At 38.7% G+C, this 16,336-nt stretch overlaps 1 protein-coding gene across 2 annotated transcripts; it reads right to left on the bottom strand.

Moving 5' to 3' along the window:
• Positions 1–2,212: 2,212 nt before the first annotated feature.
• AGO1 (protein argonaute-2) lies at positions 2,213–15,773 on the bottom strand. 2 transcript variants are annotated; one of them, XM_034974328.2, is made up of 14 exons: positions 15,623–15,773; positions 15,106–15,431; positions 14,640–14,840; positions 12,867–13,110; positions 11,899–12,121; positions 11,372–11,617; positions 11,038–11,203; positions 10,144–10,268; positions 9,303–9,487; positions 8,816–8,982; positions 8,186–8,334; positions 7,580–7,757; positions 6,752–6,943; positions 2,213–6,438 (listed from the first exon to the last, which is right to left on the bottom strand). In XM_034974328.2, the coding sequence occupies exons 1-14, from the start codon at positions 15,639–15,641 to the stop codon at positions 6,130–6,132; spliced, it is 2,730 nt and encodes a 909-aa protein (XP_034830219.1). In that variant the 5' UTR covers positions 15,642–15,773; the 3' UTR covers positions 2,213–6,129. The 2 variants fall into 2 exon arrangements, with proteins under 2 accessions (XP_034830219.1, XP_069359139.1); XM_069503038.1 differs by having other exon boundaries at positions 10,144–10,265.
• Between the last annotated feature and the right edge of the window lie 563 nt (positions 15,774–16,336).

Here is a 16,336-nt window from a genome sequence, read left to right as displayed (position 1 = left end):
GATTTGCATGGTCATCGTTTCGATTAAAAAGATAAAATTTTCTTACATCTAATTCATATAAGTATTAACATTCTATCATTGTGGCCCATGTTTAAGAATCTTATTGTTATGTTAAAATAATTCCTATTAAAGTCGCTTTTAATGTAAAACGTTCTATGTGAAATGCATGCATATAAATACGACCTGATAGATAAGATGCACTTCGGATCGTAGAGACATCAAAGAGATCAGAGCTCAGACGAGCGCGACAGAGATATCTGAAAGTTGGTTGTGCTAAACAAATGCCTCACCGTGAATGTGAGCACGACTTACCAGGCTACATGGTCTATGACCTTTGCCTTTCCTTAGGGGGATAAATTGAACAACTACTAAATGTGAAAGCACCACCATTCGATGTCATGGTGCTATAACAAACATCGAAATATATCTTTTATCCGTCGTTAAGCGCGTGTAAGTGTAGAAAGGCACTAAATACCTTTCTCTTTACCAAATCATTTGTCCCATTTTACATTCATGCACTTGCCGTCTAGTGGCCGTCGTATGCCACGAACATGAAAGCACCATCATAATAATATAATACAGTTCGTAAAATATAAATATTTAGATACATAGATAGAAAACTTCATTGCAAACAAAACAAGAAAAAAAAACAAAGATATAACAAAGAAACTATAAACTAAAAACATGCAAAAGGTGGCCTATTGCATAAAGCTCCACCAGACAACCTTTGGTGAAAGGAGAGACTAGGAATATAGCTTGGGCCCTCTGACAGATGTCATCGAAATCACGCTAGTGAAGTTTAGTATTTTGTAACGCGAAAAATATCATACTTCATTGGTTTATGTACATATCCAAGCTATAGTACAATACAAACGTCCGCAGACGCAATGGCACTACGACTCGGTGGCGCGTGTCCATCGCTTGACACTACGATCCGAGGTGCACCTGCGGGGTGATTCGCACTCGGTGTTTAACACGGAATGATAGCCACCGAGCTCGGAGTGATATCAAAATATTATTTCGTAGAAAACCTTCAATGGATAAAAAATAAATGTGAAATGAGCTTGGTGGCTATCATTCAGTGTCATACACTGAGTCAGCGAATCAATAGGCAGGTGTTGCTAAAATGGCGCTAATCGATTGCACACAAAACTCAACATCAAAAGCGACGATATAATCTATTTTACATCTATATACGCCATTATAATATAATACGCCACTAGATAAAGCAAGTTCTTGAAGCACACTTGCGTAAAAAATTAAAGCGAACATCATGCAGTTAAACGAGGTATTTAACTTTACCTTACACAAACTAAGTATTACTTTGTATATTGATTTATATATTAGTATTAATTAAAAACTATTTTTCAAAGCTCTTAATGATCAATTTCATTTATTATTTATTAATATAAAACGTATCGCGTATCGTTCGTATCTATTCATGATTCATAACATAAACACTTGATAGTAAAATAAAAATTATTATTATTAGTTAAATGAAGTAGGCAAATACTTTTTTCGTGTATCTTTTATAAGTGGTTATAACTTAAATAAAAACAACCACATCCGTGTAGCTAAAATAATAACTTGTACCGAAGAGTTTGATCAAAAAATATAAATAGATGAAGAAAAAAAAACATTTGTCGGTTTGGGACTGTTGTTTTAACAATAATTGTCTTATTTGATTAGGTATAAAAGAATTTTATTAAATATCACTGTAATTTTTTTACAAGATCAAGGTATATCAATTATAATACTTTATCAAAATTCGTACTCAGTGGATTCAGATATGCTCGTGATATAAGTAGATAAAATTGTGGAAGTGTGTATGAGAACTTGATAGAGTATTACTTTATTTTTGGGGTGAACAAAGCATCCAATTTTAATGGAAACTATACAGGCCAAAGCGCCGGCTTTGGCCTGTATAGTTTCCATTAAGTCAGAAGTTGCCAGACAAAACTTGCATTTGATCGTTTGTATATCTACAAATTCAAAACCGACGACCATTTTCTTGAAGCCGGGCAGGCCGTCGTCTTTTAGTATGTAGTCATTTCACATAGAGATTAGTAAGTAAGGCAATGCACTAGATTGGACAGATTGTTACTGTTATCAATTAAACGTTCACAACAAAAATCTTTTTGCAATGGGATCACCAACATAGCGTATTTATTGACCATCTGAACCTTGTTGATTAAAACAGCATTCGCACAACGCATTCGTCATTAACTTAACTTACAAATTACATAATTTGTCACCTATTCACTAGACTAACGCTGATTTCCCTTGTATAAAATTCATTTAAAGATAAAATATAATATTCGACATAATAGATATGGGCATTTATTGTGTAAGACGTTGAAGGTTGTTGAGTACGATAGAGTTCTACATCTAATCTTATGTAATATACACTTAATTAGTTTATAATATTAAGCCACTCGTTATATGACGCTCAATATAACACGTGTTAAAGCAACAATATCGAATGCGTGTAACTTTTAGAATCTTCGATTTATGTATTAAATTACTTATATTTAAATTATTATTCAAATACAATTACTCGAATAAAATAAAAACATGATACATATTACATATATCAAAATTTCAATAAGTGACTTATTGGAAAAGGTATGTTGTTGTAATAATTTAGTACAAGCACGTTGCGTGCACCTTTTTTTTCTGTCAGAATATTTTGAATTCAGGTGACCCCTACGAGTTGCTCGAAACAGATGCATGAACTTATGTGGAGATTAAACTAATATAATCTTATATAATAATTCGATGGAGCCTCAAGATTCAATTAGTTAATCCTCATGTAAATTTTTGAATTAAAAACTCAGCGTTAAATATTAAAGGGATTGATCACGGCAAGTCATTTTCATACAAAAGTGCCTGTTGACAGAACCGTTATAGTTTTAATGAAATGACTAGCTTATGCTCGCGACTTCGTCCGCGTGGACTACACAAATTTCAAACTTCTATTTCACCCTCTTATAGGTGTTGTTTTTCAAAAATCCTTTCTTAGCGGATGCCTACTTCATAATAGCTGTCTGCATGCTAAATTTCAGCCCGATCCGTCCAGTAGTTTGAGCTGTGCGTCAGTCACCTTTTCCTTTTATATATTTAGACTAGCTTATGCTCGCGACTTCGTCCGCGTGGACTACAAAATTTCAAAACCCTATTTCACCCCCTTAGGAGTTGAATTTTCAAAAATCCTTTCTTAGCGGATGCCTTCGTCATAATAGCTATCTGCATGCCAAATTTCAGCCCAATCCGTCCAGTAGTTTGAGCTGTGCGTTGATAGATCAGTCAGTCAGTCAGTCAGTCAGTCATTCAGTCAGTCAGTCAGTCAGTCAGTCACCTTTGCCTTTTATATATATAGATAACTAGCATCTTTTGCGCGATCATTGTCAACGTTAAGCCCGGGTATGGAATAGTCCTATAGGACAGAAGAATGGCGTCGCATTATATATTGTCCATATCCTGCATGAACACTCGTTCAGAGCGTATCACCCGTGAACAGTTACGTGTCACACTCACACACACACATTATCGTCAATCGTCAAACTGTCATAGACTAGTAACACCGTCATATCGTCTGCGCAAGGTAGGTACAGAAATCCTATGTATGCTTGTAGGTACGTGTGTAGTTGTGTGGTTAAATAGAGTCATACGCTTTCATAACAGGACCCGAAGGAAAGCTTGGATCTGCCATTACATAATTGCGGCTCGTCTCGTAATTTGCGACCAGATCAAGTAACTATGTATATACTAATTAAATTACTGTTTAAAATATAATAATACCATAGTAGCTGTTTATGGATAGCTAAGTAAATGACAAATCTTAGGGACTTCATATACCAAAGTAAATGCGTATGTACAACCGAAATTACTTATGCCCTTGGATATGTATATTGTATTTTTTATAGCCAATTATATAAATGTATTATTATTGAGCATTAATAGCGAATAATGCTGATCGCATATTACAGGAACAACCGCATGCGACGAAATTTCTAAATACCGAATATTGACCATGGAAATCAGTACGCATTTCCAAAACTGAAAATGAATTCTTTGCGGGCACATACGCTGTAATGTGAGATCAGTTTAAGTATACAACGCAACTAGTTTACATTAACTCGAGGATTATTCGAGTCCATTGCAGTTATAGGATATCGCTTCATCTTTAACAAAATATAAGTCAACAACAAAGGAGCAGTTGGGTGATTACAACCAATCTGCCTGAAAAATTTCGCTATAAAAATCATTTCTCTTTGTGAAAGTCTATGTACATAAAATTGGTATTTCTATGCTTTGATTAGAAAAATCTGGGAAATCTTACACTAAACTACACAATACAAACTGTATTTTAAACTTCCTAACAATATTGACTGTCATGCTCACTCACCAACCTATCTGGGAGATAAGCTGTAACTTTTTTGACATTTAGCAACTCGGTGGCCCTACCGCGGTAATCATCTCTGATTGGTTAATGCTCGCTCACTATTGGCCACAATACATTGTTGCAACAAGAATCGCACATATTCAGCCAATCAGAACAATTGAGATTGTAATAATGATTGATGCAGGTTTTAGACAATCGCCCTACAGGTGTGTGATCTGTTATCGCTCATCACCATACAAAACTCAGCGACCCATTATTGTACAATTCCCGCTATCAAATCATTAATGTGTTTTGTATGAAGATGAAACGTTGCGAGCACAACATGATGGCCGATAAATGTCAACTAGTTTAGTTACAGCAGAGTCTCCCTGCTGCTTGTTTGTAGCAACCATTCGAGAAAAGCTACCCAATGTCTACAGCCTCGTTCACGGTGGCCCAACGTGCTCGGCGAGTGTCGCCCACGAGTAAACGTCGTTTGAGAATTGCGCTAAGATCCTTTGATCTGTGTATGAAATCCTACACCAATCGGCTAGCGCCTGGTCACACGCGGAAAATACATGTACGCCAAATGGCCGTGTACACGTTCACTGAGCGTTGGGCCAATGTATACAAGGGGCATTGCACAAACATATGTATTATGCGTACAGTCGGAGAAAAACCTCTATATAGTATTTGCTCCATGCAAATATGGCTATTTCTTTCTCAGATTGTACGCGTAATATAGCATAAGATGACACTGTAAACTATAACTCAAGCAATGCTTGTAAAGATGAGATCTAAATGAATACAAATATGCAATATTAGTAGATAGACTCATATGGTTACGGATGTCTTTTACATATGTATATAGTTATGTATAAATTGCCTTTATAAATAGCAGCTTTTTTACATAAAGTTGGTCGGTCGCGTCAAATATCAGTTTTTATTATATACATGGTTTACAAGCTACGAAATATAGATTTTTATTAATAAGTTACAGACAATTATCGTAATATACGATACGAACCATGATTTGCAACGTCAAGTTTAAGGTTTACAATAAGTTTAATTTATAGAAAACTAGATGATGTCCGCGACTTCGTTCGCGTGGATTTAGATATTTTAAAAATGGGAACCGTGGGAACGTAGCCTATGTCCTACCCCGGGATTTAAGCTAACATTTTACCAAATTTCATCAAAATCAGTTAAACTGTTGGGCCGTGAAAAGCTAGCAGACAGACAGATAGACAGACAGACACACGCATTTATAATATTAGTATGGATTGGAAGAACGATATTTAAAAATACTATTTATCTTCATCATATTTTATCAATTTCAATTAATTAAGCATAATAAATTATAATTCATAATGTTGCCACTTGTATTATTTCTATCAATCATATATTTGTTAAAACTTAAAATTAAAAAAATTACAAATTGCTTAGCGCTTCATATTACTCTAATTGCATGTCGGTGACAAAGATCCTTATTATATTTAGCAACCAAAACCATGGTCATAAGTCACGGTTTATACAAAGTGGCAGTTTTATTGTTACTAATAGATATTAGCGTCTTTTAACTGGTTTGATTATGTCACTAACAAGGCACCGTGTATAATCAACGTCATGCCTCGTCGACGGAGAAGACTGTCCTAACAAAATATTGTATCGGTGTAAAACTGCAACTCAAGTTGACAAGCACTATTCAGAATCTGACGAGACCGGCCAAAAGTTATCCTACCCCCTTAAGCGAAGTACATAACCTTTTTGGTGACCGCGTGGACCGTGATGGCGCGGGCCATGGCGCCGGGCGTGCGGTCCTCGCTGCAGGCGGACTGGTGGCTGCCTTCCCCGGAGTCGTGTTCCTTCTCCACCAGATGGTACCGCGCGCGGAAGGCGACCAGGTGCGCGTAGTAGGCGGGCGCCGGGATGGAGACGGAGCGCGTGCAGCGCACGTAGGTGTGACAGAGCTGGTACGTGAGGCACTGCAGCTCGTCGGACCCGAAGTGGTTGTCGTCCCACAGCACGTGGTAGTGCGACGGCCGGGAGGTGCCCTTTAATAAAGCATTGCGTTATGGTCTTGATGTAGCAACTAGCAAGTACCTCGTAAAGACAAAATGTATGGCGTTCTTTGAACGAAATACAGAGAGTAACGAGACGAAATAAGAGCCCGCCGCGCGCCGCAAATTTTTGCTTGAGCTAAGCAATTTGACCGTCTGCTTGATGCTTGAGTCAAGCATTTACGTGCTTGACGGTGATTGATGATTGATGATGATTGACTATCTCGGAAGCCCTTAACATACCAACGGATAAAATACGGATATATAAACGGATCTAGATTGGTGGATTAGGAGGATCGAGAGGTACCTGGATGCCCTGGTGGCTGCAGAGGTAGAAGTCGAACTCGGTGGGGTGCGTGATGCCCAGGTCCACGGTGGTGCCGGCGGGGATGTTGCCCGACTTGCCCGACTGCTCCTTTTTGTCGGCGCAGAACAGCCGTGTGTGGTGCCGCTTCTGCACCACGATGAACGTGATGCCGGGCTTGTACTCCGCCTCCAGCTGCGGACAGACAACAGTGCCATAAGCAAACACCGCTCGGCGCTCACACATCTCACCCTATGCATACACATGACCGTACCAAAGAGTAAAGATATCTATCTGTTGGGCCAGATCTTTTTTCCACACAAATTCAAACTGTGGAACCAACTCCCTTGAGCAGTGTTCCCACTGGATTACAATATAGGGTTTATCAAGAAGCGGATCAACAAATTCCTGAAAGGCCGAAAACGCAGTGGTAGTTCTGCAGGTGCTGCAATTGTTCATAGGCGACGGGTAATCACAAGACGGTAAACCTCGGGTTACTGGCCTGCTCGTTTGTTCGCTATATTAAAAAAAAATAGGTTCGGCGAAGCTGTCTAGACCGAGCAATCTTGCGGTAAGTGCGGGACAAAGAAACTACTCGAACTGGCACGTAGTTAGGGCCCTATGTTGAAGTGGTCGTCATTTACCACGAGATTAAAGGCGTCGGACTACTGCCTGTCTCTATATAGAATAGAATAAATTAAAAATATTTTTTATTTAATTAAATTTTTACAAGTAATTTTGAATCATCAAATGCATCCAGCACTGGTTCGAAATGACTTTATTACTGAGAAGAACCAGCAAGAAACTCGGCGGTATATACCGTGACTGTACCTTAATGCAGGCCTCCCGCACGGCAGTAAGCTCGTGCTGCAAAACGTGTATGAACTGGCCCTCGGAGATGCCGTCGCGGTACATGATGATGCGGTGCGGCTTGAACCCGCCCGTGCTCTTGTAGAACATGATCAGCAGCTCCTGCACCATGCTGCTCATCTCGTGCACGATCTCTTGTCTGCAACGACCAATGTCGTAATAAACGAACGGTATTAACGGAATCATGTTAAGTTTATAACGTGCACAAATATGCGAACAGAATAAGTGCGAGCGTGTGTGTGTAAGTGTGTAGAATGACAGCTATAATGTCACGATCGCTATCACCTCGTGATTGGTTGACGCTCACTCACTATTGGCAACAATGCACTGTTGCAACAAGAATCACACAAATTCAGGCAATTACAACAGTTAGGATGTTATAATGATTGATGCAGGTTTTACGAAATCGACCTACGGTTTACCCTTAGATTAAGGACTAAAAAAAGTACATTTGACATGACATGACAGTAGAGCAAATAATATGGCGAGTGCTTTCTCAAAATGTATGCACTGTATATGGGAGAGTATGTGTGGGATTGTGTGGGATTGTGTGCGTGTGTGTGTTACCTGTGTTGCTGCACGCGCACGGTGGCCGCGTATCGCGAGGGATGCGCGTCCATGGAGCCGACCACAGCGGCGATAGAAGGCTTCTTGTTGTCTCCCGCTGGCGGGTGTGTTACGTCCACGCCTAAGAATATCACCGGCTCGTTGAACACCTGAAGAGAGAGTTTATACTTTATATAATGCATCCGGACTAAAAAAAGGTAAACAAATGTTGTGATGTCTTAGCTAGTTTAGTTTTGAAAAAAAAATAAAAAAAAAACTTTTTTATTCGAATAAACTTTTACAAGTACTTTCGAATAGTCGGAATTAATATATTCATACTAATATCATAAAAACGAAAGTGTCTGTCTGTCTGATAGCTTTTCACGCCCCTTGCGTTCAACCGATTTTGACGAAATTTGGTACAGATAGAGCTTGCATCCCGGGATAGGATACTTTTATCCCAGAAAATAAAGAATTCCCGCGGGACTTTTAAGAACCTAAATACAGGCGGACGAAGTCGCGAGCATCATCTAGTTTTTGATATTTTTTCAATGAATTTCATAATGCTATTTCTTGCTTCTCTCTCAAACAAACAACCGTAAAAAAAAAGTACATGAGCTTCGAAATTCCGATTCATATTTAAAAACTAACCTTTGGTCGTAAAGATGGCACCAAAATTGAATTGATACCTCCGAGCTTGACATTAATTTTGAGGCACAAATTGCTAAGCGTTTGCGGCGAAGTTTTGTTCACATTCTTGGCTTGCACGCACTGCGTCGCCATTCCGAGTACCGTGTCGCCCACTCGTTTCACTTCGGCTGTGGAGAAATTATACTCCTTTTACGTTCTTCATATAGATGATTTGCCGTGAATAATATGTAGTGCTTTCCGATATCATGATACAGGTTTCAGGAACTTGGATTAATTGTGACTGTATTAATTTGTTTTTAAAAAATAATTTTTATTTTGTAGATATAACTTAATTATGTATCATAAAAGTATAGCTATATATTACGTTAGTCAAAAAATCATTAAATCTGGTGCAAAGGTTTTTAAGAAAATCACGAACATACGTACACACATACATTGGATTGAATACATAGCCTTCTTATCGGAAGTTGTTGGAAAGCTCACTAACCGTAAACCGGTGTCTTGCCGGGCAGCACGACGACGACGAGCTGCAGCTGCACGAAGGTGGACTTGAGGTACTTGAACATGGGCTCCACCTGGTCCGGCCCCGTGGCGTACTTGCAGAAGCAGGGCTGCCCGATGATCGGCATGCCCGCGTCGTTCGAGATCTTCTGCAGCTGCTGCGTAAAGTTCCTGCCAAGACAAGGAAACATCGATAACATAAGGCATGGATCATCATCGTCAACTGACACACTTCTACAGCTGGACATAGGTGTCTTGTAATGACTTCCACGCGCCACGGTTTTACGTCGTCTAAATCCATCGGCGGCGCTTTCCGGTGCATGGTCGCTATTCTAGCACTTTGGGACCGCAATGTCTTTCCGTTTTTCGAACCGTTACGCTATGTCAGTTACTCTGGGTCTAAATAAGGCACCAAATATTACTATTTTCAATTAACTCAGCTGGGCAACTTTTGAGATTTCTTCTTGTCTTAAATTCTTCAGTGCCAGAAAATCAGTGCGTATTCGAACAGTGCGTGTTGCTAGTGATGCGAATTCAATACATGGTCGCTATGGGCCTGCTCAGAGTCACTCAGAGGGCGATCGAGAGAGCTCGAACTTTCTCTACAAGATCAAATAAAAGATGACAAGATCCATAGAACAAAAACAAGCGACATAGTTCAACAGTTCGATGCTGAAGAGACAATGCTAGTAATTAATTGAAGTTATTTTGAAGTATATTTTACTATTTTTTATTATCTGTGGCAAATATTAGATATTGTTGCTAAAAAAGAACAAGGCGTGTTTGCGTTATTATAAATAAATAAAATGTCCAGGATATTTATTTACTTTAATGCATCTTCCCTGACAGTCCGCTGAGGAGCAAAGCACGCGATCGCCCACACTCGGATTTCGACGCCCATGAAGAACTGCTTGCCCCGCATGTCCCACACGCCTTGGTTCGGCAATGCCTGCTGTGTGAAAAATATAACAAAAAGTCAATCAATTTAACTACAATATTCGGCTCGACAATCCGGCCTTGACAACTTGTCTGGGTACTGCACAATCCATTTTCCTCTAGATTACTCTAGAATGCCCAGCAAATTACCTTGAATGCAGTCAAATGAATCTGGTTCACAATTCCCTGTTCTAAGCAGAACTACTCGATAACTCGACTTTTCTGCTTCTGTAGTTACAGCAAGTGAAAGTGTAGCTTCTGGACGTAGCCTCTACCACTCAGGCCGCTTGTATAGTTTGAACTATGAGACGATTGCTTCACGCCCCATTCTGCCTGACGCTCAACTAGAGCACAGCTTGAAACACTACAGTGAGATGACGCCATTGATTTTTACGGGCTGAGTCGGCTTCACGGCCGCAGCGCCTACATTACCCGACTGATCCACTACTAAGAAAAACAAAGTTTGCTCTACCGACTTCTGCAAGTCGGTATAATCCTTGCCTCTGTGACTCAGCAGGATTGTTGTCTAGGATCTAAACGTCTCCGTCGACCGACTGTATGATGTATATCTTTAGGCTGTGACTAGAGAGCACTGAGGTCTGCTCACTTATCTACCGAGCAAGGAGACGCGGCCGCCGTACTGCAGCTTGGGCGGCGGCAGGGCACTTCCATCATGTTGTTGGAGGTGGTGAGCTCGAACTCCTTGAATGTCTAGACGTCTCCGTGGACCGACGGTATGAAGGATCTCTCTAAGCTGAGACCAGAGAGCACTGAGGTCCGCTTACTTGTCCGCCGAGCGAGGAGACGCGGCCGCCGTACTGCAGCTTGGGCGGCGGGAGCACGCGGCCGCGCACCTCCATCATGTTGTTGGAGATGGTGAGTCCGAACTCCTTCACATACAGGTCCGTATTGAAGTTCGCGCGTCGCACCAGGTTGTTGATCTCACGCTCCCTGTGATAAACAAACATACAGGCGACTAGATTAGTAATAAATATTTATAAGGCTGCCCATCTAGCATTCCATCATTTTCCACAAATTAGATCAACTTACACACATTATAATTATAGTTTTCATGACTTAGTATTTAAAAAAAGTAATTTTCTAGTTCATAGTTTTTACCTATCGGGAGCCGATCTCGCGGTAGCCTTAATCATAGTCGACGTCTGCATATCAGTTAGTTTCTTAATGCATCGCTGTCCAGGTACAATGTTGCACACCTCGAGCGGCAGGTACGTGTGCTTGTGTTCTTGTCCTACTTGCAGACACGGCAGGTGGGGGTATCTGAGTTTCATTTTATACTTATCCAAGAAATATTTAGCTACAGTACATTCAACTGTTTGTCCATTCTCCAATTGTAGAGGGAAACTAAAATCAAATATCTGTATTACACTTCACATAGTGTAATTTTTACAAATAATAATCTACTTTATAAGTTCTGATATTTTAGCTACTGGCAAGGCATTGATTCTCTGATTATTTCGATGTAACCTCATGAAAATCATAATTTTAATATCATAGCTAATTATATTGATAGCACAGCTTCGTGCGTGTCATCTCGAGTGCTCAGGAAATAAGAAAATAGTGAGTGTTTCTGGTAATTGGAGTCGGTATTTTTTTTAAAGTTTTTATTTTTCTGTATCACTTACGATTGCATCTGTGCAGGCCTACGTGTGACATTACACACCCTGTATTTCCGTTTCATGGTGCCACAATGCGTTATTTCAATCTTGAGTCCTTTGATTTCTTTGGTAAACTTCACTCTTTGTGAATCAGTCAGTGGTTTCCTTTGTTCATTAATGTCCCTTATATCTAACACTTCACACATAAATTCTATAACAGGTTGTGCTTTGTAAAAGGCAGTTGCAGACACTGTAAGAGTAATTATTATATTATTTATCAATCAGAATAGTTACAAACATTTATTTTACTTATTTAGTCTAAAGATTGATCTCAGGCTCAAGACTCACTGCAGCAGAGTCCAAGGAAAATGAAACATCCATATATTAATATTATAAATGCGAAAGTGTGTCTGTCTGTCAGCTTGCTTTTTACGGCCCATCCGTTTAACAGATTGAGTACAGAGTAAGCTCACGTTCTGAGAACAGACATAGGCTACTTTTAATCCTGGAAAATCAGAGTTCCAACAGGTTTTAAAAACCAAATCACATGGACAAAGTCACAGGCATTATCTAGTTTAATCTAATTATGTTCTAAATTAAACTGAACTTTATCTCCATAATGTAATGTTCAATGTTGTGCAAAGCAAAAGTAGAAATAAACGCACACAGATTGTTTAAAAAAAAAAAAATATTTTGCTAAATTGTGGGCAAATGTGGATTTTGTTACTACTGAGCATGTGTCTCCCATGAGAACATTATGGAGAACTCTGACGCGTGTACATTTCCTCGCGATGTTTTTCTTCACTGTTAAAGCAAGGGATACTTAATTTCTTAAAACGCACATAGCTAAGAGGTGAATTCCTGGGATCGAATCCCCGACCGAATAGGAGACCGAATTCTTAACCATCAGGCTATTACCGTTCCGCATTTTATTATATCAATTGGTAATTACATATTAAGATTCTCAAGAATTTTTAATGTGTTAAGAAACATACCATCAATATTAAGCATCATTTTCCATTGACTAGGTCTCACAGACTGGTGGAAACCGAACCATACTTCCCGACCTCCCCCCAGGGGGTGATAATATCCTTCAGGAGATGAAAAGAATGACCTTCCAACCGGAGTGTACATCATCGAGGGCAAATGTCTCATGACTACATCCAGAGCCAGTATAGCATCATATGGAATCTGTCTCGTACGACCTTCTAGCGCCTCTTCCAGTGCAAATAACGATACCTAATGAGGAAAACTGATATGAGAATTGTATGTTTCTATGAATTTATATCACGTGGTTACTATTATTATTGTAAATTTTCTATTATTCTTAATAGGATTCATATTCTAACAGTGAATAGTGACAAAATATTTCATACATCAGCATACACTTTGTACAGGAAAATATTTTTAGGGAAACATAGCAATTGTTAATTGACAAAATATAATAATCGTTAACCTACGTGTAACAATATCTATCATAGTAATTAACACAAACTTTTTTAATGCATTTTTGGTTTTCCTATATTGAAATAGTTGCTGTCTGGCATATTGTGTTATAATGCAACTTGCATGCTACCTGTGGTACATTCCTGGTACCATGACAGAAACCTTCACACAAGTACAGTACAGACAATAACAACAACTGTACAAAGTTTCAATTCAATTGGATGAATGTGGGAACACATACATAACAAATGAACACACAAACATTAATTTTTATATGTTATTGAATATAGGTCAATAAAAGCATATAGATACTTAGTTTATATGAAATATAATCTATATCTCAAATTATACTATTTATCAACATGCTCACATAGCAAATTAATAGACTTTTGTAGATATGGGTGGTGTAGTGAGTTTTAAGTGGTGATAGCGAATTGTTCATTTTATGACCTTCACTTCACAACATGAGCATAATTCAATAAAGTGTTCTTTATCCTTCAGGCCTGTTAATAAGTACATACTGATTATTATTATTATTACATAACATTGATTTCTGCCGAATCAACTTATTTACTCCGACAATATAGAACTACTGAAATATTTGATCAGAAACTCATATAAATAGACATACTTAAGTAAAAGTATAGTATTGTATCTCTACCAATATTATGAATGTGAAAGTAGGTTTGTTTATTGGGGTTTCCTTCAATCATGCAACAATGGATCAACAGATCAACATGGTTTTTTCCATGAGTTTAGTGACAGGCTATTTTTCTATCCCAGGAAATCAAAGAGTTCCCACAGAATATTTAAAAACCTAAATCTACACAAACCCACATATGCATCATCTATTGTAGTTTTAATATTGTTTATTAATATGGCTATAATAATGTAATAATACCAATTCTTTCCTATGGTTCAATATTCAAATCAGTTAATTTAGAATAACTATAAATAGGTACCTATCTCATTCAGGAAAATTTATTATCAAGTTCAAGTTGGTTGTTAATTAAAATATTAACACATTAGTAATCTTTTGCACGATTATTATTAACAAATAAGTAATTCAAATAAAAAGGCTATCTGTTATCAGTATCACAGCTACATATAGAACACAACACAACATGGTAAATTAAAACTACCTGACTATTCATAAGCAAGTTTACATGAATAAAAAAAAAACATTCTATTCTATTCTATTCTATAGAACATTCTCTAAAACAGAAATAAAAGACTTTTTCCTATTGTACAGCATATTGACTACACTGTAACCTGTATTAAACTATCATACTGAATTTGTAAAATATAAATGTATTTCTTACCTGTGCCACCCATTTAATAGTAACTCGGAACACTCTGTCCTTTCCTTCTCCTGGCAAAATAACTTCAAGCTCGACTCTGTCATTGCCAATAGGCAGGGGGTCTCTTGTATACAAATTGTTTCTACCATCAAACACAGGTTTTAGAGCACCAAATATTTTATTGTAACAATGTACCATAGTTTCAACAATTTCTCTATTTACCTGAAATGAATTAATAATGAGTAGTTGCAGAACTACTGAAAAGCAGAGCAGTTTTATATTTCAATACCATATAAAATCAGCATTATCAGTCTTGCCATGTCTTAAAGTTTTCTCTACATTAATGAATTTCTTCTATTTTATTCAACTTGTTTACACTATATTATTTTTAATACTTTTAATATGAAAAATTGTATTTTTAATTATTCTATGTTAATTTGGAAAATAAAATATATAAATTTGATGAAGTAAACTATGTTGAACATACCTTTCTAGGACACTTATCAGGTTGTATATTAACATCATAATGATGCACAAATCCTCTCGGCATTGATATTTGAAAATGGTTTGCTCGGAGCATGATCGGCCGGCCCTCATGGCCGAGGTTGGGGCGGCGCGGGCAGGTGAGCACTGGCAGGTCGGGCGGCGGCGCTGCGACAGGGGACACGAGCGTGCCGCTCGTCACGCCGGTTGGAGAGCTGCCTGAGGCCGGCGCGGTGGTAGGCGCGCCCGTGGCCGTGCCCGTGGTGCCCGCCGCCGCACTCACGGCTCCGGACACACTCACGGCACCAGCACTCGTCTCCCCCGCTGGAGCTAAGACAATAAACTAACCTTTGCATTATTCTCTTTACACACACAACACTTCAACTTGAAATGTGATAATTAGGCCTCGTTAGTCAATAATATGCCCGTAGGGAGTGGGGACATTATTTAGGCCAGTCAAACAAAGGATGATGCTGCCTAGCTGACTCGTGGTTGTAACGATATCAAGACTACAAGCTTACGTTGGCCAACGGGGTACATCTCGGCAAATGATTAAATAAACAAAAGCTTGAAAATAAGAATGTACAAAGCCCTCGTGTTTAAAATTGTAACAATGCGATTAAATTAATGTGGCTGTAAACTGCACTTTAGGCATTTAGTTAGGTTGCAAATTGACATTTAGCCTTTAGCCAGCTATTTTGACATTTCAACCACCGATTAAAATTTCAACAAGAATCACAGACCAATAACTTGTTTTCAACTTGCTTTGCAGCTCTGGATTCAAATCTTTTTGAGTAGGTCCCACGTCCCACCCGTTTGTTCAACATTGATGGTTTCCTAGACACTCGCGGCAAACTACATACTGTATGTGGCAGATAATAATCTGTAATCATTGACCTTTAGAATAACATTTTAACTTTGTAGAGCGTTGTCTCTGTCAGTCATACCTATGTGACGTTTTGTCGGTCTCAACGACAGAGACAATGCTCTACAAAACCAATAACTATATCTTTCTAAAGGTGAATGCACGTAATTTTCTACCGCGTACTGTATATACCAAGCATCGGCAAACACCACAGAGTACTATTTTACAGTCTTGGCTTGCAATCTATCGGATGGAACGACAAGCACTTCAAAGCGATAACAAGCTTACGCAAACAGTTGTCCACACGCTTGCCCAATGCTTGTCGCAAGCATGTGGAATCGCTATGAGATTCAAGCAGTTTACAGTAAGC

The sequence above is a fragment of the Maniola hyperantus genome, chromosome 2 (genome assembly GCF_902806685.2).
Source record: "Maniola hyperantus chromosome 2, iAphHyp1.2, whole genome shotgun sequence".
In the NCBI taxonomy this organism is placed as follows: domain Eukaryota; kingdom Metazoa; phylum Arthropoda; class Insecta; order Lepidoptera; family Nymphalidae; genus Maniola; species Maniola hyperantus.
This window is presented reverse-complemented; position numbering and strand designations above follow the sequence as displayed.

What these genes read in the sequence shown, in the direction of transcription:
- AGO1 (XM_034974328.2), bottom strand. An exon ending in CTATTAAATGGGTGGCACAG is followed by an intron (nt 13,111 to 14,639) that starts GTAAGAAATACA and finishes TTTCCTCATTAG; the next exon opens with GTATCGTTATTTGCACTGGA. An exon ending in GCAGCCACCAGGGCATCCAG is followed by an intron (nt 6,439 to 6,751) that starts GTACCTCTCGAT and finishes GCTTTATTAAAG; the next exon opens with GGCACCTCCCGGCCGTCGCA.